This window comes from Acanthisitta chloris, unplaced genomic scaffold, assembly GCF_000695815.1.
Source record: "Acanthisitta chloris isolate BGI_N310 unplaced genomic scaffold, ASM69581v1 scaffold19461, whole genome shotgun sequence".
In the NCBI taxonomy this organism is placed as follows: domain Eukaryota; kingdom Metazoa; phylum Chordata; class Aves; order Passeriformes; family Acanthisittidae; genus Acanthisitta; species Acanthisitta chloris.
The window spans coordinates 24185-50499 of record NW_008657903.1 but is presented as its reverse complement, the minus strand read 5'-3'; the positions used below and the strand labels follow the sequence as shown (position 1 = coordinate 50499).

The 26315-nt window shown below is 45.8% G+C and overlaps 1 protein-coding gene across 1 annotated transcript in view; it reads left to right on the top strand.

The window, feature by feature from the left end:
* Positions 1-26315, top strand: part of LOC103811914 (glypican-3-like) — a gene marked incomplete at its 5' end in the record, with an annotated part of 59002 nt that overhangs the window by 26884 nt on the left and 5803 nt on the right. Inside the window, one exon of the mRNA XM_009084915.1 lies at positions 7335-7491. Coding sequence (XP_009083163.1) covers positions 7335-7491 — 157 coding nt within the window. The remainder of the gene's footprint in view (positions 1-7334; positions 7492-26315) is intronic.

The following is a 26315-nucleotide window of genomic DNA, read 5'->3' as shown; positions in this document are numbered from 1 at the left end:
ACAGGTTTAAAAGTGCACCCATGAGTTCAACGTGACATTCTGCTTCCCTTTATCAAAGTACAGATTTCCTGTGTTGCACACCAGACATCTTCAGGAGATGCTCTGGCATGAGCAGCACCAGCTTTGGAGCAGTTATGAGACCTATGGCAGAGACTGGGACTGAGGAAATGATCATCCCAGGCAAAGTGAAGAAGAGCTGGAAGGAGGTGTTTGCAGTAAATAGCTGCATTCCTATGTTGCTTCTAGGGAAGTGGTAGCTCCTGGAAGTCTATACTATACTGCCTAGTATAGCCACATGTTCAATGATTGGTCTAATAGTTGTGGTTTTGGAGTTTGAAGGATGTCTATGTTTGATGGAGGTGGATGTAGGAAGGGATGCTGAAGGGTTTACAGTAGTTAGTCTGCACTTGGAAATGCAAAGGAGAAGGAGTTGTAGCTGCTCCAAGAGGAAAGCAGCATTTCTCCAGCACTGGCATCGATGTAGGGCTGTGGGGATCAGCCAGAAGCAGATGGGAGCTGCCCAGATGCCCATCAGGCTGAGCTGGATCCCTCAGCCCTGCTCAGCACACCATCCTGTTCCTTTCTACTGCCACACAAAAACAGGCCATAAATAGCTGGGGTTGGAAGGGGAAGGAACTGGATATAAGGTGAATGAGCTGATCTTAAAGCCTGAGTAATCTCTTTTTCACATGTGCCTGGTGATGAATGAGTGTTTGTTCGGGGGAAGTGACACCTCCCCTGCCTGGGGGACAGCAGGCAGGAGCTGGTCCCTCTGCCTGCTGGGTGCCAGCCAGAGCTTAACCCCCACATCCACAGGAGCATCCTGTCCTGGGCATCAGCCTGCCCTTGCCAAACCAGAGCAATCCATAATGCCCTGGCAGCCCCTTCTGCTGCCAAAAGAGATTTACTGTTCGGTGCAGACTCATGTTAATTACTGACAGCACTTAGGGGTCTTTATCTGTCTTCCTTTATCCATAGGGATATTGTCAGTTTTGATAGCTAATCTGGAATTAAGCTGATGATCCATAAAGCAGGGCCACCCCTTGGTCTATAATTCCCTGCTGTCACCAGCTTCTTTGTGCTATCAGGAGAGTGACCAGGAAAACTGATGTACTGGCAGCTGAGAGCATCTTCTCTGGAGCCTGTGAAGACAATAAAGTGGGTCCTGCCGTGCTGGTAGACCCTGAGTGATGCATGGTAGGGATTTTTCCTGTCCCACAAGATGGTATGTGGAGTCCTAGAAGTAAAGACTAAAATGTTTTCATGGCTAAGGAGCCACATTATAACCTCAGAGCTATAGTTCACCCCTTTTGACACCCTTCACCATGGGCTGGTGCAGAGACCCAGAGGAGAAGTGACACAAGAACAGTGTGTGGGGAAGGCATCCCAGGGCCATCCCTTGCCCACACTGCCCAGAGCAGGCAGGAGGTGCAGCCTGGGGCTTGGTCTGCTGAGTTTGGCTTCAGCAGCACAAAACCTGTGATGTCTCAAAGGAGGCAGCATGGGGAAGTACAGAATTGGCTTTTAGAGCAGCTGGTAAAATGGCTGATGTGTCCAACTTATCATGTTTCCAAGCACTGAAAATTACTTTTCCAGCTCCGAAGCCTGCTTCCACTTTATTAGCATTTGATTAGTGATCAGTCTTTGTTCTGCTGAGCTTGAAATAGGAGTCCAATTAGGAACAGGTTTCTTCTCTGCCATGTCTGTGCTGCCAAGCTGCATCCAACTGGAAGGGCCATAAGGAAACCACAATTCAGGTGTTCTCCTGCCAAAAATGGGCTCTTCTGTCCGTGGACTAATGTTGTGGTCAGAAGAGCAGTGATGCCAGCCTGTGTGCACACGTACATATGTTTGTTCTTGCAACACAGAAGTGCAGATTCTGGTATTTACAGATATTTTTAATGTTTTAAATATCCTTATTTTTAAATGGCATTTGGTGCTTGGTGCCAGGGAACATTGAGTTTTTCTGTAATATGCATTGCATTTTGTTGCCACCCAAGAGCGGGAAAACTCTCTGGAACTTGGAAAGAAGGAATCAAAAAATGCTGTTGTTGATGTTGAATTGAGTTTGTGCTGGTTTATGCTCCTGTGCCACCAAGGCCCCTGTCCACAGAATGGATAAACCTAACAGAGTTGGGAAATAGGAATGTGGCGTGGAGGGCACCAGTGAATCCCATGAGGGCTGGTTAAATAATAAAGAAAGTATTTGCTAATAAAAGATAATTTTTTCCATGCTATTTCCAGGGCTAATAAGCAGAGGAAGTGGAGAGAATCGATTCTGCTCTTGCATGCTTGTGTATGATCAGGCCACCAAATGCAAAACACATGAGTTTTCAAAAAGTCCACAACTTCAGCCTTATAAAATGGGTTCCTTTCCCCAGTTCTTGCCTGTGATCAGATAATGACCTTCGTAAGCAAAACAACCCCAGCTGTATTTCATAATGGGAATATACTTCTGTACATTGTAATGAGCTGTTAACAGGGAACAGTATCGTGTGAAAATCTGCACGTTTCCCATGATGCTGCCCTGATTTAAAAGCCACACATAAATTATTTGGTATTGCAGATTTCAAGGTCAGGATTGGCCATAAGATCCAGTTTTTCTCCCCTAAACCTAGTGTTTTCAGCAGGCTGGAATTTAAAATAGAAAAACCTGACCCGTTTGGAATCTTGGGAGTTGTGTGGGAAGTACCATGGCACTTGTGTCATGTACCTGAAAGTGTGTGGCTGAATTGAGTGACTGGCATAGTGAAAGGGGAAATAAGACCTTTGCTCCTCCAAAACTCTTCCTTAGGAGGCTCATGAAAGAAGGCTTCTTGAGTTTTGCACACAGTCATGAGTTGGTGGGTTTGGTTGAGTTTTGGGAGGTTTCTAGCAGAGCCAGGGCTTGGTTTTCACTGCTGGGTTGAGTTCCCAGGGTTCCCTGACTGATGCCAAGCAGCACATGGACACGTGACTGGGGATCCAGAGGCGTTTCTGCACTTTTCCTGCTGGATGTGAATACTTGATTATTAAGCATATATTACAATTCTGAATATTATTTTAGCTGCAAGTTCAGTCTCCGTCCTCTCCAGCTTTTTAGGTTTGATCGTATTCCAGAGGCTTACTAAAAACATGTGAAGAATTTCAGCAAAACTCTATGGAACACTTTTTGTTAAATTCTTTCAGTCATGCAAGCTAAATTAAATGACAGCTCTGTCCACCAAAAGATTACAAATATCAATCAGGCTTTTCCCCTAAACTCATGAAGGAATTAAATGTTTTTCTAAAAGTCTTCTATTCCTCTTAATAATCTCTTTGGCTGTTCTCTTTACTTTACATATTTTTGAAGTGTGTTGAAAGGGATGATTTCTGCCCTAAAGGAGCACAGTGCTCGTAGCTCACTGACAGTATTTTAATCTGAATTTGTGGGCACAATTTTGGGTATTGCTCAAATTGATATTTGCAATACCACAGGCTTAGTTTCCAAAAGGAGAAAACAGCTATTAAACTGCAGTCCAAGAAACATGGCGCGGAGTTATTTTCAGAGATGGGAGATTAATGATAAAAAGTATGTCACAGCTCCCACTGTTTATATTGCAATTGGAAAAATAAGACCAGGTGGCTCGGTGGGATGGTGAGCTCTGAGTAAAGTGGTTGTAAAGAATGAGGAGTTAAAAAGATTTCAACATACGGTGGCCTGTCCAAGTCCAGCTGAGTCATTACCCCTGCATCTGTTTTTGTCTGGTCACTGTACAGTTATGAATAATTGTGTAAATCACCCTGGGATGCCCTGGGGAGCTTTCCTTGCAGGAAGGCTCGGCGCACCGTTCCCGTCTGCCTTGTTTTTTAAGCTGTAGGGAGACCACAGGATAAGCCAAGCAAGATGTATATGGAGACCAGATGTGACTGCCTGGTGTCCCTCGGAGTCCCTCGTGCCAATGCCCTGGCACTGCCCACCCTGTCCATCCAGGGGGTCATGGTTTAAAAGGGAAGGACATCCAATCCATTAGAACTTGTAGTCAGATGGAAATGAAGTTTCTTGCCACGGTGGTTGTGCAGATGGAAGCTGGATGCCCTGTAGACCCCTCAGAGGTGTTTGCATGCGTGTGCCCAGACTCCCACAATGAGTGCTCTAGTTTACACTGGGTACATTACAGTGTATTTTTGCCATTATGGTTTATCAAAGAAGAGTAGATATGACAGTAAACTCTTACAGCTGGCTGAATTGTGATTAAGTTAAAGCTATCTCACTGTTACATACTACTTTAGTGATCACCAGACTGTGTATTTTCCTGCCTCTCACCATAGACTGTAAACCACAGGACATGAATAAACTGTAATGTTAGGGTACAGTTAGCACTGCTTGCTATTTAAGGATGGGGAATCTATGTTCCGTCCACCAAACATAATTTCATAAAGTGTGCAGACCATCAGGGAGGTTGTGGAATGGTTGATGAGTGGGACTGTGACTGCTGCTCGAGATGAAGCTGAGACATCCAAGAACATTCCTGGGTCTGGATGCACCAGTGCAGTGGGGTGGGATTTTCACCCCATGCCTGGTCTCCTTGCTGACACTTCCAGTAGGTTTTGTGTCATGGGCTTTTTTTCTCCCAGAGCCAGCTGTGAAATTTGACTAATTGATCCTCCCTGTGGTTATCAGCAGCTGGAGAGAACATGGCTGGGGCTGGAGCTTTTCTCCTGAAAGAGAAAGAAGCAGCATGGCACAGAGATGTCACGTTCCCTCAGTCCAAATCGGGGCCTGTGTGACGTTTCTCAGAAAGTTCCTGTCTTATTGTGGCTACAAAGGCAGAGAAATTAAGCTGCTAATTTATGGCACGCCAAGAAAGAAAAAGTAGTAACACAAGAAATGCTCAGTAATTTTAATGTTTAAAAACACACAATTGAAAAATCCTTATTTTTCCCTGACCCCCACTGAGCTCATTAAATCTGAAAATATCCCAAAGCTTAATTCTCTCTGCCAGCAAGTTCCTCTGCTGTTTTGGGTAAGTCAAGAAAGTTGTGCTCTTGGGCTGAGTGGTGCAGTCCTGTCTGGCTTGCTCTATGCCTTGGATGCAGAGGAGCAAGCATCCCCCAGAGGAGTGAGCATCCTGCTGCAGGGTGGTTGCAGTCCCTTCTACCATGATGGGCTTGTTTGGTTAGTGATGGGCTTAGGGTTTAGCAATGGTGCATGGGGCAATGGGTTCAAACTGGTGTGTGTGGTAATTAGCTGCTGTGCATGGGAGACCCTCATTCCACTTCATGGAATCACAGAATATTTGGAGTTGCAAGGGACCCACGAGCATCATTGACTTCAGCTCTTGGCCTTGTACAGGACATTCCTGAGAACCACACCATATGCCTGAGAGCATTGTCCAAATGCCTCTTGGGCTCTGTCAGGCTTGGGGCTGTGACCGCTAACCTGGAGAGCTGTTCTGTGCCCAAACACCCTCTGGGTGAAGAACCTTTTTCTAATATCTAACCTAAACTTTCCCTGGCACAACTTCAGGCCATTCTTTCGTGTCCTGTCACTGGTTGCCACAGAGCAGAGATCAGTGCTGCCCCTGCACTTCCCCTCATGAGGAAGGTGTATACAGCAATGAAGTCTTGCCTCAGTTTCCTCTTCTCCAGGCTGTACCTTGAACTGAGGTTCTCTGTGCTGAGGACTGCCATTATGTAGGGGTTTCATTTGGAGGAGAGAAGTACCAGTGATGGTGTAAAAGCTTGAACAGTTGTCATGTTCGGTTCCTGTGCAAGGTCTTCCTCATGGTATCCCCAGCACTGCACTTGCCTTTCTGTTTGTTTGTTATTTTTTTTGTGGCTACATCATATTCTGAGAGAGGCCTGTAAATGTCTAAACAAAATAAAATTCCTGAAAAGTGATCTTAACCAGGCTGAGTTAAAGCCTGTTGAAGGCCATGGAAACACATCCTCTGTGTTTTGAGGAGATGAGCTGCATTTTGCTGCTTACCATGGATGTGGGACCGACCCAGCGTGGTTATCACGCCGGGCAGACATTGGCACGTGCCAAGGAGAGGTTTGCTGTGTTGTTTGATGCAGCTGGGGAACCCAAAGGGGTCTCACATGGAGCCATTTGTTTTTCATTACATTATGCTCCTCTAATATAAACAGTAAGGTATGTGGACATTGCTGTGGACAGGGCAAGCCAGATGCCGAAAGCATTCCTCCCAGGCTGTATAAACTTCAGCAGATAAATATTTTAGAAACTGTTTTCTAAGGCTAGCTTAATAGTTTAAAAATATAACCTAGATTTCAGATATTAAAAAATGCCTTGCAAGGCATGCATATTGCTGCAAGAGATGGAACTAACTAAACCCCTGAAGTATGCGGAAAGCTCCCATTTTGCAACATCTTCTCTGTTACTTATCCTTTTCATTATTTGTTTTTTTTTTTTCCCCTGAGATTAAATTCAAGAAGGCTTTTAACGGCAGAGTGGCAGTGATAGAAATTTTCAGCATATATTAACTGGCTGACTCACACATTTTCAAAGGGGATCTGGGTTTATGATGGAATAGCTGGCTGCTTTCAGCAACAGCAAAATCAGAAAAGTCAGCGGGAAGAGGCAGCTGATAGCTTAAAATGTGTCTAATCCCTCCATGTGCTGTGACGGGAGCGTGGGGAGCTCCCACCCATGTTTAGAAAATGCTCCTGACTCTGCTCAGAGGAGGTATTCGAGGCCCTTTCTCAGGGATGTGCAACCTCTCACTGTTACTTAGGATTCAGCTTTAAAACATTCTTTAAAGGATGCTTTTATTGTGTCACTTGGCTATCCCAAAATCTTTGTCTAGCATCCTCTGTGCTTCAGGAGTGAGGAATGAGATTCTTTTAGGTTGTGTTTGTGAGGTGCCATACAAACCTGAGTGATCTGCCACTTCCATTCACGTGTGTTCCTTCTCAGGTCCCTGAAAGCAGTAAGAAACCCTGAACAGAGGTTCCTCTTGCTATGGGTTTTTGCCCTGTCTGGCCTAACTTTGGACAAAGGTTTTGTAGCCAGCCTCTCAGTTTTGGTGGCACTGGGGTCTTGCAGGGCTGGTCAATGTGCTGCAGCTCATGTGATGCTCACAGGATGAAGCTGAAGGGCAGAATTACTCAATGTGGTTTTTCCTCCTTCCTTTGTTTCTTCCATTGAGGTTTTGTTTACAGCTTTGTCCATGAATTGACCTGAGCTTCTCAGTGCTTTGGCATGAGGAGTATGTTGGGGTCTTGTCCCATTCTCCTGGCTCCCCTGAGCGCTGTCCCCCTCTTGTCACCCAGTTCCCCCATGAGTGCAGGATGAAGCAGCAGGGAGGGTGGAGGGAAGCAGCTGAATGACTGTGACACCTCATGTCTTTCAGCTCCTCAAAGGGATGGCTTTGCCCCACCGAAAAGCTCCAGGCAAAACCCCAGAGGAGGAGGAGGAGGAGAGCGGAGACTGCGATGACGAAGATGACTGTGGTGGAGGCTCTGGGGCTGGAGAGCTGCGAGTGAGGAACCAGCTCCGGTTCTTAGCAGGTGATGGGGATGGTGGTACCCCAGTGGCTGCCCCTCTGTGGGTTGAGGTTTTGGTGATGGTGCAGGGAGCTGCTCCATGGGCTCTGCTCAGGTCCACTTGCTGGACAGCTGAACCTGGATAAAATCAGCTTTACAGCTTTGAAGTTTAAGAGGCAAATTTGGGCTCCTAAACGAAGCACAGATGTTTATAAATTCCCTCCCATTGGTCTGGGATAATTAAAATTCCTTAATGAAGTGAGAGCTGAAATATTAAATGCCAGTCTCATATCGAAGATTATAGACATAATATGTAAAATACATATATTCAAATATTGAGTAAGGGAAAGAAAAGACTTTTTAAATCTTCAATCCGAGTCTCAAAGAGAAACATAGAATTCAGAGAAGGATAAAATATACTTCATTTCATCCGAGAATTAGATATCAAAGTGTATGTTAAAGAAATACAGGTGATTCACCATGTCCTGCATCGAGAGCAGAGATATGTGTTTCATTTTCTGTGATCTTTGTGTCACACCTTGATGCTATTTTTAATGTGTTTCTAATTTCCTCTTAAAGCCTTCCCTATAATATCACCAGTGATCTCTGAAGCCAGATATATAATCCCTTCTGCCTTTTTCTGTCTCTCTCTAGGCTAGTTTAATCACTGTATTGATCTCCCTGACAACCTGCCCGTCTGGCACCTCAGACCCCTCTTGTCACTGTAGTATGTGAACATGGAGCAGGAAAAGAGGACTTGTCCTCCCTGTGCTGCTCTGCTGGAGGGTGTTTGCTGCTGCCTCTGCTAAGGGATGGGTAAATATTAACTTTTGAACAGCAGCATCTTTGGGGAATGGTGTTCCTGGCAGGTTAAGTCTTTCAGGTTGCTGAGAGCATGAGGTTTGCCCAACACAGCTTGAAGGCACTGACTGAGCTCAGAGGGCATGAGCTGTGCCATTGGGGTGGCCAGGGAGACTTTCTGGTTCTTCCTTGCTTGCCCATGCCATAATGCTCTTTTTTTTGTGTTTAGCTTAGAGCAGAAAGGTGAAGCTGATCTGACAGTGACAGAATCCTATTTGGTTGGTATTGGATATAAACTGTGACTCTGTTCAAGTTTTATGTTGGAAACCAGCCCAGGAAAAGTTGCTGATGGTGTGGAAATACTCACTTTCAACATTTTTGAGAATGATATTTCTTTTTGCTTTGAAAGGGTATTTTTCAATTAATTTTTTTTCCATCATATCACATGTACATAGCAAGAAATAAAAAGGACCAGAAACCATTCCACATTCCCCCCACTTTCCACAAATTCTAAATTTTAGGGTAGCATGCTGGTTTGAAATGATGCCAGGCTTTGAAATCTGGAAATAGTTTACAAAATGAACTTTTACATTTAATGTGGCTTTATCTCTCTCCTTCCCAAGGTGGTTACCCTGTAATAGAGGCAGAAAGGACTGGGAGTGGCTGGGGTTGTGTTACTGAGTCCCTGGTTTTATCCCGTGGTGAATGTTAAGGCAGGAACATGGCTGGATGGCTGGAGGAGTCTGTGTCATAGAGCAGTGGTCAAATTCAAACCCCTTCTTTGAGCATGTTTGAGTGCCTCTGCTGACCCTTGGAGGTTTCCAGTCAGGGAACATGATTTGGGGGCTTTGCTTTCCTTTTCTTAGATGTTTTGTTCAGCTTAGGAAGAAATTTCCTTGGCCCCATCATGGCAGTGGAGATATCCTCCCTTCCAAAGGGTTTACCAAGCCTTGCAGATAGATTTGGTGATGCCTTGGGGAGGAGGAGAGGTGAGTGCCTTGGGCTGGCACCAAGTTTGGCTGTTGGTTGAGTGGTTGAGTCTGAGGTATTTGCATCTCTTGGATGCAGTGGAAGTTTCTCCTGCTCCCTGGTGTGGGTGCTGCTGGTCCTGCTGGCTAACTGCAAACATCTGCTGAGTACTGGCCTCACCAAGATGCCCCTTCAAAAGGTCTTGAAAATAAGGAGATGGAAAAAGAGCAAAAGAAAAAAAAAAGTCTCAAATACAGGCTAGTTTTGATTTATCGCCTGTTGTATAAAATGTAACCTTTGTTTCCTTTTTATAATGAGCCTGTAATAACTGGACAGTCAACTTAAACTTTAATGATTTAAACATACTTGTAAACTGTCAAGTCAAAAGTTTGTGAGTGACTATAAACATATGTTGGTGAGCCCTATATGCTAATAAATTCATTATTATGTTGCCCCAGTGGGAAACACAGAGATGGCAGGCTTTTTTTTATGATAGGTCTTTTATTGTTTGTCACATATGCAACACATTAAGGGTTTTGAAGGCAGATGATGTTTACAATAAGGGAGAGGACTGAAAACCTCCCAGCTCAGAGAAGAGTGCATCCTGTTTGTCAATGGAGTACCCACAGAGCCAGCACCCTGGCCGTGCAGCTCTAAAAATAGAGCTGTGTACATACACAGACATATTTATGCCACACCAATGGCAAATCATGTCTGCGAATGAATTATAGTATTTTCCCCAAAATTACGAGTCAGTGCAAATGTCTTCCAGGCTCTACAATTCAAACATGTGCTCACAGCCTGCTGGGACCAGCCATCCTGCACTGGGCACCCAAAGCAAACAGAGCCTGAGGTGGCTGGTGCTTTACTGATGCTCCAGCCAGGCACCCACTAATTAGCTCACCACTGGTGTGCTCACTCCAAATGCCACTTAAAACCAACAAGCTCATTGCCTGGAAATCAAACACCAGTGCTGGAGAGGCTCCTGTGCTGGGTGGGCAGATTTAGCAAGGTGGTGCAGGATTTTAGGGGGTTGGCAAAGGTGGTGTGGTCCAGCTCAGCTGTGCAGGGATACTGTGCCCCTGGGCATCTCACAAGCTTTGCCAGGAGGAAAATATCTTTTTTAGTAGCTGAAGTATCACCCAGGGAGTGTTCTGAGCGATTCAGCAACTGGTGGGGAAAGGGTTGCGAGGTTGAGGGGAAGATTTACCCTTCCAAAATATCTGTGTTAGGCAGTAACAAAAGTTGTCTTGGGAACAGATGGATTTGGCAGAATTAAGTAGAAATAGTTTGTCCTGGGAAGGGAAGTTGGCCTCATCCCATGAGATATGTAAGGATAGATGTGTGCAATAAAGATATATAAGGATGGCTCTGGAAGTTGGTGTGTGTAAAACAGCTCCCCTGCCTGGCTGCTCCTGCTGCATAACCTGTGGTTAGTTTTCCTCTCTGTTCTTTCTGGTTATTTCTAAGGGAGAGAGGGATTTGGTAGTTTGAGCCCATGAGGAAGCCCCAAGTTTTGCTGCACCCTGCCCATTTGCTGCCAGACCCACTGGCTGGGCTGGAGTCCTGCGTGGTTTTCTAGCAATTCACACCATACCCAGGTGCTTTGTGAAATATCAGCACAGTGTCCCCCTTGACTTACCCAGAGCTGTAACTCTTTAGTAACTTCTGGCTTGCTTTGCCACTGATTTATCCTCTTGGCAGGGTTTTTTACAGTGCTCTCATCGAATTGCAGACTTGAATATCGCCATGGGGATGGCTGAGCATGGTCTCTTCCCAGGTGGAAAGGCTGTTTGTTGGTAACCCTTTGTCCATGTTAAAATGGGAATATAGGCACGTGGATGAGGTTTCCAGCAGCCACCTTCCCAGAGAGAAGGGGCTACTGTGTTTGTGCAGGGGCCATGCCCCATGTGGGCAGAGTGGGACCATGTACCATGTTTTTGGAAGCTGCTCTGAAATCCTGTGAGTTGCGACTTTCATCCTATTCTTCTTTTATACATCTCCAAATGTCCCAGGAAAGCGTTTCATGTTTTAGATGTCTCAGTGCTGAGATGTCATGCCTACAGCTCAGCCTTTGGTGACCTCCCAGTTTTCTCCCAGGGTTATTTTAGGAGGATGCCATCAATCCAAGCTCCCTCCCTGAGGAGGGAACAAGAGATGCCTCTGCTACAGTGACATTTGAATTGCTTTTCCATGGGGTGCAAAAGGCTGCTTGTTTTGGGGATCAAACAGCTACCAGGTGGTTTCCCTGCTGAGGCAGTGGGGAAGGCCAGACAGGGTCTCTTTGGGTGCTGCCCTCCTAGTTTCTGCAGCTCATTCCTGCGGAAAAGGTTCCTTAGAAGTGAGTATTTGTGCTGGAAAAGGGGATACTCCCAGCCTGGGAGGAGCAATCAGTCTGCCAGGGCTCACTCCATGCATGTGCTGGGAGACAGACCAACATTGGTTAAAATATTTACAAGATCATGTATTCCCATCCTTTATCAATGTGATCACTGCTCTGCCAATACCTCCAGGGTGCCACCTGTAACTTCTGATGCTGCTCTGCTCCATTTACTGCTGGATCTTGGGATGCTCATCCCTCTGCTGTGACAGGCATTTTCAAACACCCTATTGACTTTTAAAATACTCCTTCCACAGGTGGGAGAAGTCCCCATCTGTGGGGGTTTTGCTGACAGTGCAGGGCCACGTGGCTGTTGCGCCTTCCTGTTGTACAGCCTGCAGGCTTGGATTGTCCTACTGACAAATATCATGTGTACAGTATCAATATTTACTGTACGTGGCCCTGCTCAGCCTTCCACAGAGAATGCCCTGTCCTTGGCTCAGGCAGCAGGGTGAGCCAGGTCAGATTGACACAGCATCCTTCTGATGGATTTTTGTATTCTGGCAAAAGCTTTAGGATCTTTAGCTATCACTTTTGTAGCAGCAATTTATATTTGTTTTGCTTTTTTTTTCCCCCCAAAGAGTGTACTGTTGAATGCTTGACTGAAGCAAGGATAGCAGAAACATGCTGTTTTACAAGACATTCATCCTGTCCCAGGGTGAAAAAATGACAAGGCCAAATGTCATCTAGATCATCCTGATGGAAGAGCTGGAATTGTACCAACTAACACAGTGCAATAGCTTCATTATTGCATTTCTATTTCAAATGTCTGTGCTTGTTGAATTTTGTCCTTTTAATGAAGATTTGGTTTAAAGTCAAGTATTCTTTGTCACTGTCCAAATATAAGCTAAAAGATGGAGTGAGAGTCACGTGTAGCTGTTGGCTGATGCTCTAATTGAGTGGCAAGTTCATTAATTTACCTCTGACGTCAGCAAAAAATGATTTTTTTTGTTTTATTGACAGACTGGGAAATTATTGGTGGTGTTCAGAGATGAGCTTGTTTATAGCATCCTTCAGCTGGCTGCTCGTGCTGCTGTGACTCTTCCAGGCCTCACACTGTATATGATGTGTACCTTTTGAAGGGTTCTTGTAACCTCTGTGCTGTGAGTTCCTGCAAAGAAACACTACATCCACAACCAAAGAACTAGAAAATCATCTATCAGAATTTGTACTTTGAGAAAAGCTACATATATGTAAAATCCATCTCTGAAATCAGCAAGTAAATCCATTGGACACATTAATCCCATGCTCCTATTTTGCTGGTTTCAATTTGACTTTAATTTTTAAATGCTTCTTAACTTTTTTCAGTGTTGTGCTGACACATCCAAGTCTATCTGAGTAATTTGTATCCGGTATTTTTGGGAGCTGCCTCAGTTCCTTCTGACCCAAAGCAAAGAATGATGTACCAGGGTTTTTTTAAGGCAGAATCAGTGGAGGAGTATCCATAAATCACATGATCCATCACATTTCCTTTGTGAGCAGATTTTTGTCTAAATCCTTCTCTTGGAAATGCAGATCAGCACTGATGAGCCTGTTCTGTGGGCTCAGTGTAAGGAGTCTGGGTGAGGCTGGAGAGCTGGAGACACACTGAAGGTCAGATGAGATGGTTCTTCTGCTGTTACACATACAAATGCACCAAGGTCTTTGGAACTCTATGATTGCTCATCAGTCCCAGATGTTTATAATGCCAGAGTGCTGGCAAAAGGTTTACCCTCTAGTTAGGCTGCAAGTTTGAATAACAGTTTGTATTATGCCAGGGTGTCTAAGGAGATGCTTTTCAACAGTGTAATTTAGGAGCTAATGTATCTTTAAATTGTTACCGAGTGCAGCATTTTACATGACTGAACACATCAAAACAATTTCAAGTATGCAAAAATCCGCCCAGTTGCAACAGTGATGGCCATATTTATCTTTAAAGGATGATGAATCTGCTTTTTGTGGCTGAAAAGACATGAAGTTGGGAAACACAATTCCTGACTTGGGTTCAAACTTGTTTTTTTATTTTTTTGTGTGTACCATTTTTCGTTGTGGAGAGACAAAATAGTTTAAGGGACTACAATAAAGGCATATTTCAGACAGGAGCAGATCAGGTGCCGCTTGCTAAAGGACCGACAAGATAACCTTACACTGATAGTCAGGGCATCATATCTGCACAGTTTGTCGTACAAAGGGAGGTTTGTCTGCAAGCCTGATAACAATATAACATGTTGATTGACTTGTCACATAGGAGAGGGTGCCCCTTTCATGAGTGGCTTGGCTTTTGCTAATGCCTTACTGCAGGTAAGCTGATAAGAGCGATTATGGGGATGTAATAAATGAGGCTGTAGAGCACAGCCCTGCTCAGCATTGCAGGAGAGGGCTCTGGGCCTGGAGTGTGTCCCAGCTCTACTGGCTGATGTGTGTGCCCAGCATTCGTGTTAGTGTGCCAGCACTCAGCTGTAAAACATCATGAGGATGTGCTGTGGGCACAGAGCTGGGCCATCCTTCTCCTGCCTGTGGCTGCTGTGGCTCCTGTTGTTGGAAAATGTGCTCAAGGCCAGGTTGGACAGGCCTTGGAACAACCTGGTCTAGTGAAGGTGTCCCTGCCCATGGCAGGTGGCTTGGCATGAGATGGTGTTTAAGGTCACTTCCAACCCAATCCATTCTGATTCTGAAATAGGGGATGCACTTTGCATGAAGAAGGGCTGACTCCTCTCCTGGCAGCATTTCCACTCCTCTGTGGCCCAGGATAGGCTGGTCCAGCTGAGATCCCTTCTCAGGGATCTCATCTCACTGCTGGATCAGTGTGCCTCAATGCATTGTCTTTAGGCCTGATGCAGAGCAAAGACAGGTGGGTGCTGAGTGCCCATATTAGCTCACAGTCCTTGGAACTGTGCTGCAGTTTTCCATATCTGACTGTGCTTCAGGTGTTTTTGACCACCTGGGCACCACAGAAGAGCAGCAGACAAGGGACAGCACTATAGCTGAGGTACTGCTTGGTGACACTACTCAGAAACAACAGTCCCAGTTGAACACAAGACTGGGGTCAGCAAGACTGGGATCCTTTGGCATATGCTGCTGATGTGCTGGAGATTTGACTATGGACAATGGCAAGGCTTGAACGGGAGGAATGTCACACAGTGGGGGCACCCAAAGGTTACATGCAGTCAAAGACATAAGAAAGCAAATTCACAGAACTAAGGTCCATCAAGGAGCATAAACCAGCTTGGCTCAGGATGAGCTTGACATGCCTCTGTCCAAAAAGTGTCTCAGGGAAATACAACTATGTCAATAACTGGAGATGCAATTAACATTGGGCCAGGTGGCCTTGTCTTATTGGAAGTGTCTAGAAGAGGGCCCTGAGCTCTCAGTTGTGGCTGCTGCATTGCTGTCTATCCTCTTGCCCTGAAGGAGGTGTCCAAGAGAACAGATGATGTTTCAGTTGGACCATGGAAGCCACCACTTACTGGAAACCTTTTGGGTGCAACTTTCAGAGCACTTTTGAACCTGCAAGAGAAGATGGGAAATGCTGAAATTCTCCAGACTGCCTTAAAAGCCCTGACCTCTTGGTTCCTCTCTTCAAATTTGAGCAAATGTGTTTGGTTTTATACAGGTTATTGTGACACTGACCTAGCAGTGCAAGTTGCAGCATCACATTGTGTCAGCAAGCAACTGCTCTGGGGAGCTGGTGTTTATCTAGATGTGGTTGAGTGAGAGTCCACATGACAGTGATTTCCATACCTGGGATCCAACAGGTTGCAACATGCTGCAGACAGCAGCATCACATTGTTGAAAATTAGTTTTTACATCTTTCCGTAAATATCAATGTATGTACCTATGAACTAATCAAGACTGATTAAATGAAGCTGTGAGTTAAATATCTGGCAGATGTCTGGGTGTAGCCTGGATGGGGGAAGAGGCATTACCTGAGATGATGTTTTCAAAATGAAATCAGTGGAGAGCCCATGCTGGACTTGCACAGGCCTGATCGTGGAGTCTGGTGCTGGTGGCTGTTCCAGCAGAAGGAAGCAAAGACCTGCCCAGAAAGCAACTTGTTTTTTTAGTCCTTGCCAAAAAGATATTGGAAAGGGGAAGAAGGATGCTTCTCCAGAGAAACCTTTTAGGAATCTGTGGCTTTAATCCTCATTGCTTTCTCTCTTCTCATCCCTTGCTTTGCAAGTGAAAATAGTGTGCCTTTGGGTCTGGCCTGCAAATCACTCATCAGTCAGTGCATTACCAGGACATGATCAGTTACTGAGTCAACACTGCTCTGTGTGCTCCAGAAACAGGGGATCCATCATCTGTCAGGCAGGAGCTCTCCTCGGCTGTTGTGCATTAGCCCCGAGCCATGCACACACATCTGCTGGGACTGACACCAGGAGTAACATGAACTGAACCAGGTGTGTCTGCCCAAGCACAGACTCCCCTGATTCCCAGGTGGATCTCTAGCAGATCCCCGACCCCTCAAGCCCTGGGATAGATGAGCTGTGAGTTGGAGGAGAGATGTCCCTCTTCCCAGGTGGTGGCTGCCAGGGACTCTGCTCTGCCTTTTCCCTTCATTCCTGTCCCAGGACTTTCACAGCTCTAAGGAGAGCCCAGATGGATTTCTTCCATTGGAACAAATTTCAGGCAGCCAAGTGCTTCTGGAGTTTGCCAGCTTTGCCAGTTTTTCTGGGTCTGTGGTGTATCTTCCCTGCGGCAAAATCACCCTGGCCCCAAAGTTTAACCTCCCCCATGTTGCTTTTAGGGCAGGGCAAAAACTTTCTGATGGAGAGACTTTGTGTTACAAATTGTCCCTGCTGGAACTGGGATGCAGTGAAGCGTGCTGGGGTTTTGGATGGGGTTTTCTTGTTTTGGAATAAGCTGAAACATCTTTCTCTGCCCTTGCAGTGAGGAAATGCAGCAGTGGCCTTCTTGCCCATACCGTGAGGTATTGCTGTCAGCTTTCACTCTGGAGCAGCTTCTTGTCTACAAGTCTGCTTGAGATTACGTTTTTAATTATACCACAGGAAAAAATGAAATCCAATTGAATTGATTGGAGTTTGTTGGTGTGGTATTTCAACTTGTCTTTTTTTAAAATTATTTTTTATTTAAACTACAGAAAATTTGGATGCATTTTGCTTTTGTTCTACTTTGGAGCAGTAGCACATTCCCTCTTTTCTGTGGGAATGGAAATCTGGCATTTTGACCAGCTTCTGTTGTTTCAGAAAATGCCTTCAATGGTATTTGGGGCTCTCGATGACATCTTGCTGTCTGTTCCTGCTTTTTGTTCACTCTTTGCTTCCCATGGGACGATGCTCTGCCCTTCCCTCCCACAGGAGGCTGCATCTGTGCCCAGCACAGATCTTGAATGCAAACCTAGCAGTGCCTTTCCTTTCTCACACCTTCCTTCCTAGGAGGACTTTTCTGCATGTCCCATCTCTGATCAGTGGGAGCTGTGCCCGAAGCACTGCCTTGGGGCTGACTCTTTGCTGGATGCTGATGCTGTGCTGTGTGCTCAGGATGTTGCTGTGTCCCTTGGCTGGTGCTTCCCTCAGTGGTTCTATGACATGATGTGTTGGACAGATGTATTGTGGTGGCAGGTCTTGCTGGCTGGCGTGGGGCCTTTCTCGCTGTGGTCGCAGCAGGACAGGCTGCCGGGGCATCTGTCACCATCTCATTCCAGCGCAGGATTCCCAGAAGGATTTCTAAAATGTAAATTACAACTGCAATATGATACACATCCTTTTTCTTTACCTCCCCCCCCCTTCTTCCTGTTTGAATTCAGTATCTTGAGTCTGTAAAATTGTTGGACTCAAAGCTATTTTGGAGTTGCTTGTGTCCCATGGATACTGGAGACGCTTCCTGCATGGGGAGGCAGACATCTGCTGCAGCATGTTTTAGGAGTTTTTCGTGTCAGGCAGCCTGCAGTTGGCAGGTGGGAGCTAGTGGTTATTATCAGAATCTGAGTAATATCCTCTGCCTCCCTGATAACTCTCCGCCGGCTGCTCTGCAGCTTTGGTATGTTTGCTCGTCCTCTTCTGGTTCTCTGTAGATCATTCCAGTAAAAAGTTTAAAAAAAAAAGTTGTGTGTTCCCCGAAGTCATCTCAGAACATAGCCTGCAATATCTCTTCCTCTCTTCCCTTGTCGACATAAATCATCGGCTAAGGCATGTGCAGAGAATGTGAAAGAATGCATTTATACCCAAAATGTTCTCTTCTGCTCTTCCCTCCACAGGCAAACTTCTCCACTTGTGCTCCTGTGTCTGTTGTCAGGAGCATCTGATGCACTGTTGCCTTCCGTGTCCTGTCCTGGGAGGTTCAGCTGATGTCTTTCCCTCTAGTTTGCTTCTCTAAATGTTTTTATGGCAGCCCTGAGTGGCTGAAGGCAGCAGAGGTGACGTGGCACCATGGGCAGAAGTGGGTCTGGTGCAGCCTGGAGTTCCCAGCTACCAGTGTCCCCCCATGCATAAATGATTCCACTGAACTTGGTCCTTAAGTGGCCATGGACTTGGGCACCAGCTTCAGTATCTTGCTGATACTTAAGTGTCTGCTGGGCCAGACACCTAATGTTATTAGCAGATGTTAATAGGTCTTTCTTACTTAGTGGCCTTTATTTATTAAATCAGGCAGAAGTGCTCTTGGAAGAGGAGTGCTGGAATAGGGAGCAGAGTGAGCTGTAAGTTTCCAATTTCTGCTGGATCAGGCCCCTGGAGATCCATGTGATCTGGTGCATTGGAGGCAGTGCTGTTGCAGTGACTCATAAACAGATGTGCCCAATTTACATTGCAGCTTAATACCTTTGTTTAAAAAAAATAATGTTTTCAAAGACAAATGTGTTAAAGCAGATGTTTCCAGTAAATCAAATACTTGTGTGATTTACAAACAACTTCCTACCGCCAGAACTCATTAGCAAATGTGGAAAAAAGAAAAATGGTTCTGTGTACCAAAGATAAAATCCAGAAATAAGGACATAGCAAGGAAGTATTTCTACATACTGAACAAAAAGAACTGCTGTGCTTGGGTTGGAAAGCAAGAAGTTAGAGCATGATTTTGGTTGCTAATAGCAGTAAGGTTCATCCTGACCAGTTGCAGAAACCTGTCTGTAAAAATACTTAACCAGTTCCTGTTATGTAGAATACAGGATAGACAGGACTACTGTTTGGGACTGCCCAGAGGTTCCCAATTCCATTCCATCCCACTGAAACCTCCACTGGGAGACTTGATGGCTGTAGGATGGCACTAAGCCTAAATAAGAGCAAGACCTGCTCCAAGGGATCCCTCTCTGGGCATCTCCCCTGCTGCATCCCACAGCAGGACGGGGTGCACAGGGGGATACTTGCTCTGCCTTTGCCTTGACCTGCAGCTCAGGCTGTGCCTGTTCACCTGCTTCTCCCGGTTTTTGGGAGGCAAAGGCATCCGTGTGCTGAGAAACTTGTGTTGTCTCTGGTCTCTTTGGACATGCTTCCTGCCCAGCTCCATTGCTTGCCCTGCAAGCCCAGCACTCACGTTACATACAATTTGACACCCCATGTGGTCTTTATGGGTTTCTCAGGCTGTAGCTGTAGCACAGCCACCACTTTTTGTTAGCTGCAGGGGTTGGCAATCCTCCTTTGCCTTCCAGCTCTCCATGGCACAGGTATCTTTTTTTTTAATGCACTTGTCACCTATTTCATCCAGGCATTTGATGCTAAAGAAACAATGACAGATGTTTGTGGGTCAGCAGGCTGCTTGTCTGAATGCATTGTGTGTGCCCTAGGCAATTGGCTTGACCAACTTTTGAGGAGACACAAAGTCATCCAGGCAGATGGAAAGACAGGGAGACATCCAGCAAGCCTGAATGGAGAAAAACAGGACGATCAGGAGGCAAAGAGGGTTTTTCTTCTTTGCTAGGGCATTGCAGGAGAGGCCTCCAGACTAACCAAGGCTGCATGAGTCCTATGTGATGCATGTGGGTTTGTCTGGTGAAGGATACCAGCTCTGCAAATGCTGCAGTGAGAGTGGTTTCTGGAGCATCTCAGAGCACCTGGGCATGTTGGGGAGCCTTCCCATGGCTCTGCTGGCAGAGCTGCTGGGGATGCCTCTTGCAGCTGGAGGAGCTGGGAGAATGATCAGAAAAAAGTCCACCTGGTTGTCTTTTGCAGCCTGTCCCACCCAAGGAGTGGTGACATGACAGCCCAGCAGCCAGCGGCACATGAGGAAGCAACAAGGATGATTTGAGAAGCTTCTGTTACTTCTTGGCACATGGATGCAGGATACCTCATCAGGGGTGCATCATTAGGAAAAATGACTGCGAATGCACTGAAGGATGGCTGTGGGATGGGTCTGCTCCTCGCCCTCCTGGCTCCCTGGAGTGTCAGCTTTCCATGCCTTGCCATAAAGAGTGTTTTCAGAGCCAAACCTCAAATGGCTACCTTCTCAGGGGGATTTGCTGGGACTTGTCCAGAGGAATTAGAAGTATCCTGGGAGGAGGAGGATGCTGCTTCAGAGTGGCTTGGAGCGCTCAGAGGTGTTTTTCCCAGCTCTCCCATCAGTGATCCTGATGCCTCAGCCCAGTTTTAGCCATTAGTGAATGGAGGCTTGTGCTTGGCTCTCCGAGACCGTGAGGCTTCAGTGCTTAATTAATCTCCGCAAAGTGGAGGGTGTAATTAATGCCTGCAGTGTGCTTTGAGACCCTTGGGTGAAAGGCAGCGTGAAATCTGTTTGGGTCTGTGAAAATCATCATTGGCCAGTACCACGTGCCATGGCAGTGTTTGGGGGACTATTGGTCTCCGCTGGCGCTGTCTCAGGGAAGGCCATGAACAGATGTGTAGCCCAAAACATCTTCTGTCCCCTCCAAGCTATGACACCTCCCAATCAGTGCAAATTGTCCTGGGGACATGGAGCCAAGTGGATAAAATGTCTCTCCTCACTCCTTAAAATAGGGACATTTCATCTGCTTCCTAGTGTTCCCATACAGGCTTTTGTGAGTTGTTTCTGAAATACCTTTGTTTTTCAGTGATTTCTTCAAACAAAGAGGGAAAATTGCCACTAGCTGCTTAGTGCTGGTTTAGATTATATCATCCTGCAAAGGCTAAGCAAGCTGGGTTAAAAAATGGATATATTTTGGCAGCTTAAGGACAGCCAGGCAAATTTTCTTCCTGATATCTATAAAGCCTTTTTTCTCTTACTGTCAGCATTGTTTTTGTGGGTGTTAAACATAAAGGAGAGAAGAACAGATTGCAGGTATGTTGAGTTCCAGGACAATCAACTTCTATTATTCAAAGAAGATGCTTTTAACCAAGCCTTTGAGATTCCCTCCTCATTTATCGATTGTCAGGTGTAAAACTGCACATTGGACAGAACTGTTCACTGTCACATGCCGTCGTGACGCTGTTGCTCATGCCCTGGGTGATCCACAGACGTTTTGCACCACTCACCACCAACCAGTAACAGAAATAAATTAACGCTTTAAAAGCGTAAATGTTGTATTTCATAGGAGTCAGGCAGGATATTTGGAAGGGAAAGAAATGTAAATAGAATGAAATTCTTAAGCAAGATTATTGATATGACAGGAGTAAAGGGCTTGGGATTCTGTGAAAAGTGCCTCTTTTCATCCCTCTAATAAGTCCATTACTTGCACTCGGGAATATTTTAAGGTCCTTTTCATGCTGAATCTGGAGTTGAGCATGCTTTGCATTTCAAGCTTTGTCTATGAATCAGTAGAAGCCAAAGTTATTTCTGCTTTAAAATAACAGGAGCAGGGAACAGCTAATCTCTTTTCATTCTGAGTCCTTACATTATTTTACTGGACAGAGTTTGTGTTGGCTACAAAACAGGGCATTCACAAAATCTATGAGAAGGAATTTGGTCTAAGAATGAAGCCTAGATTGCAGTATGCATAAAGACTCCTTTTCCTAAGGCCATTAAGAAATTCCAAATCTGAGCTATTTTGAACAGTGACATTAAATTAGCCTTGCTAATTCCAGTAATTCAAGCCGATAGCTGAGTTTACAAATCTACTAGATGAGGCCTTCCCATAATTACAATCTCAATGTGCTTTTCAGCTAAGGTGAGTTGGCACAAAAAAAGATAAATAAATAAAAGGGGGGAAAATGCTCTTTCTGTTCTGGCTTTTGAGATGAATATCTCTAAAGAACAGTTAAGCAGCTGTATTGCACCAATAAGCCTGTCCTGGACTGGTAAGTTCATTTTGCCTTTAATGTGCAAGTGAAATGCAGAAAGGAGACTGGATTTTTCCCTGCTTTGTTCTTTTCTGTTGTCTCTTTTCAAAGGAGCATTGATGCTGCTGGTGCTTGTAGTTTGGGTTTTGGTTGTTTATTTACAGGTGGTAATTCCTACTGGGAAAAGAAATAGTCTGACTGTGTTACCCTCTTTTGTGGGGGAAAAAGCCCACAACCTTTATTGGATAAATTCAGGTTAGAGCAGGTGGAACAATGATACAAAGCTGCAACCTGTGCTGACAAGAAGTTGGTTTCCAGATACCAACATAACTAAACATTCCCAGAGTGATGGACAGGTTTTGGAGAACGTGTTTTCAAAGGCATAAGGCACAAAAACATGAAACAAATGAAAATTGAGTGCGTTATTTGAAAGGGTGTTAATTTTATTAGAACCGAGCTGAGGTGAACCTAAGTATTCACATCGGCGCTTAACTCGGGCTGCAATGTTCATAAAATGTCCTTTTGATCAAACTGTGTTTTGATCCTTATTCTATGAGCATCATTCAAAGTGACCTAACTGTAGCTCCAAACAGGCATCTGCAGCTGCAGAAGTCCTTGAGCAATAACAGGTCAGGAACTTGAATGTGTGCTCTGCCGGGAATGCTAATATTGCAACTCTTTTTTGTTGTTGTTGTTCCAAGTAAGAAGCAAAGCACAAAACCTCTCACGAAATGAAGATTCCCAATAGAAAATTGTCCTGCCACCACCAAATGTGGATACTTGAGTCAAAGCATTAATCTATCAGAATAATAATGGCATGGCTGCTAAATATTTCTATATCATCAGCACTTAAGTGTTTGACCTTTCTCCTCTAGGTAACCATTGGCACATTGGTGATTTTTAGAAGGCCACCCTGATTTAAGATGATGTTTTTCTGCTGGGCACCCGCAGGGTTGGGTGCAGCTCCTGCAGCTCACAAAACCGCAGCAGCACATAGAGCCTGTTTGGAGAAGGGATGGACCCAAAAGCTTGCAGGAGACTGGCAGGCATCCCCTCCTGTCCCTGATGCAGGCAAATTTCCTACCACTGGTGCATGCCACCCACAGGCTCAGGTACATGCAGCAGATCATGCCCCAAAATAGTGCTTTGGGCAAAATCAGGTAGAAACAGCTCAGCTGTTTTCAGCGGCTGGAGGCAACTGCTGTTGCTCCCCAAGACTGGGGTGATGGCCAGGGAGGAATGTGGTGGGGTGGGGCACAGGCCCAACTCTTTTTTTCTGAGAGGTGGGAGGCTGAAATGCAATTCTTGATTTCCAGGAAACCCTTATCTGTAATCTCTGTAATCCATTTTAGAGAGGATTTTGTATTTTTGATGGGATTTGCAAACTGGATTACGTAGCCTTTTTATTTTGATTTTCCACTGTGATTATGACATTCCTGAGAGTGAGCCATGATTGCTACAGATAGGAGGGAGAAGGAAACATTTGTGGACTTGGACCTCAGAGCCCTATTGTGTTGTCACCTCCTTGCTTCAGTGCTCACTAGGTGAATGGGGGTGTCCCCAGAACAGTTCGGGTGCTCCCACATGAGCTGTGTGTCCTCATCCCTGGTACTTTCTGTGGATGCACATACAAGCTGACCTGGAGAGATGCCAGGCAAGAGCACAGGGCCAATCCCCCTCCATCCCTTGCCCCCTCATGCTGGAGTGGGTGCAGTCAAGGTAGTCTCCTTCAGTTCCAACATGGTCCCAGCCACGAGGGTAGGTTTGATGTGGTCCCAGCTTCAGGTCCCCACTCATGACAGAAAGAGTCTCTTTGGCCCCCAGGAAAGAGCAAATGTGATGACATGGGTCCAGCACAGCCCAAGCACGGCAGCTGCAGTGTCCTGGTGTCCAGCAGGGGTGACACCAGGTGTCCCATTAGAACTGCCATCACCATCCAGCTCCAGCTTTCAGCATGGGAGGGAGGCAGGAAGCAGGAATCAGCCTGGGTTTGTGTCAGATGCTACATGCACCCAGTAAGCAGCTGGGTTTGATTTGAGTCTTCCTCTGCAGCCATGCAGAAGGCAGTGCAAAGCCAGGTCCTGATTTCAGATTACAACAGCTGTTCCCAGGGGTCCTTCCAGTGCAGGGAACATGACCTGAAGCTGTTAAAAAGTTCCAGCCTATGAACCCAAACCTTCTTCTATATAAAGCAGGAAAGCTGGTTACAGTGACGTTTCCCAGGGCCTTCTGCATTACCCTATTTTTACAGCCTGTAATCACTTTAATGTTGTTTTAATTCAGGTCCAGTGTTGGGTTTATTTATTTATTTATTTTTGCAGCTTAACGCAGTTAAAAGAGCCAGGCCATACTGTAGCCTCTTGGCTCCCTTCCCTTGGCAGCTCTCTCACCTCAGCCCATGTTCTGTGCAAACAGTCCCCTGGCATGGACAGGGGGAGCTTGCTCTCCATCCATGCTGGTGATCTCAGGTGGTGTCAGAGTACAAAACCTCAGGGAGTTTTTGCAGGAGCAGAGGCAGGCTGAGCAGAGGAGCGTGGTGTACCACCATGCCTGAACCTACCTGCCAGCTCTACCTGTGGGCTGAGCAGGTATGTCCATGCAGGAGCCACATGCTTGGATTATGACCTGAAATCTCACTCCAGATATTTCCTTTGGCATCATGAGTTGTAGGCTGGTAGAGTCTCTGTCACTTTGATCCCCAGGCTGGGAGTGCTGCTCAGCCACTTTCTTTATGTGTGTTCTTAAGAAGCAAAACACCAGCTGCTTTGGACTTGTTTTTTTTTCCTTAAAAGCATAAGGCAATGATGGATGTCCAGGGATTTTTGGCAGAGTGTAGACATTGCACAAGGTCCTGGTCCCTTCTGATTGAAGAGGCACATTCCCGGTTGCCTACTTGGAACATGAATGCCACAAACCCTGGTCTCCATGGCCTGGGCACTGTTCAGTCTGGTTTCTGCAGGCAGTGAGTCACAGAGGAAGATGTCAGATGCTCCTGGGTGCTGTAACACCACCATGAGTTTTCTAATCAAGCATTGAGAAATATCCTTCTGCCTTGAGGGCTGCTTTTAGTGGCTAGCATCTGGAAGGCAGGGACCATTGCGTTCCCTTTGAGACTGCATCTTGGCAGGTCGTGTTAGTACCTGAATGTCACTACATATCCTGAGCTTGGAGAGTGGAAGGCCTGAATGTAGCAAGCAAACCTGCCTGTCCTGGTCATACCCAAAGAGCTTTTGGAGGAGAAGAGATGGAGAAAATTTCAGTTTGATGGGATTATGTTGTTTTCAGTCATTAGAGGAAATGCAAAGCATTTAGTTTTGCTCTGCTGTCACTGGGAACCTTACCTCCCAAAATTAATACTGTCCTGCAATGCCTCATGTGACAATAGAGTGATCAGAAAGGAACATTTTGTGGTTTAGATCTTGAAGATCTCCAAAGAGGAAGAAGGTGACTCCACATCTGGGTGGGCTGAGGATCTGCAGGAACATTGTTTGACTCAGTCCTATATTGCTGCCACATGTATCACTTCACTTCTATTCATAATTTTCTATTTCCATCTGTTCCTCTTTTTCTTTCTTGATTCTTGCCTTTGTAGATGCTTTTGACTGTCCATGTTTAGCCCCCTATTTTTCAGTGTTTCTCTCCTAAGTTTTTTTAGGTATCGACTCTCCTTCTGGGTTATACAGCTGGATATTAGACCTGGGCATGTTGCTTCATCAGCAGAGTACAAGGACTCCGGCACTTCCAATTAATAATGCTAATGAGATTTGTTAATTTTTAATAGATTACATGAGCACGTTTTGCTAAACATGTTTTTGTGGCTCTGCTCTGTGAGTGCAGTTCAGAAACTCTTTCACCTGCTGCCAAAGGGAAAATGATTAATGCAATTGCAGACGCCAGATTCTCTTCAGGGTAGATCTAGAACAAACCAAGGAGCAAAGAGGAATTTAATGAGTACGTTTTTAAAGTAAACATAGGCCCAGGTCAGAAATGATAGCCCTTCCTCACCACCAGCCTCTGGCCAAGGTGGGGTGGAGGAGCAGTTGCTTGAATTGAGGTTGTGGTGCAGCCCCTCTGTCCGTACCATCTGCTGTGTTGGGTTTTTGAGGGTGTTTTGTCTCTTCACCCCATCAAAAGATTGAGGACATCTGTGGAGAGACTTTTGTGGTAGTACTGGAGGCTGCAGAACCAGAGTGTGTGTACTGGCTGCCTCACAGAGCTCATTGCCTCATGTACCCCTAGCAGCATTTGGCTGCACCCCTGGTGTGGGACTGTGATGGACCTTCCTCACCTCTTGATCCCTCCAAATCAATTTAGTTGCTGCATTCTGGAGAGCTTCAATCCTAGAGGAACTTCCCCCTCAGTCAGTGCTGATTTTGTGGTGGTTCCTGTGGTCTCTGGGTCGCTGCAGGCTATGGGCCATCAGAGGCACACGGGCAGTGGAGAGGTGTCAGAGGCAAGCGGTGGGAAAAGTCTTGGTTTGCAAATCAGCAATCCCAAACCTAATTCCCTTGGGTTTCTGCCTGGGAAGTTGGTTTTACCACACTGCTGAGCCACGCTAGGCTCTCCGGGCAACGTTG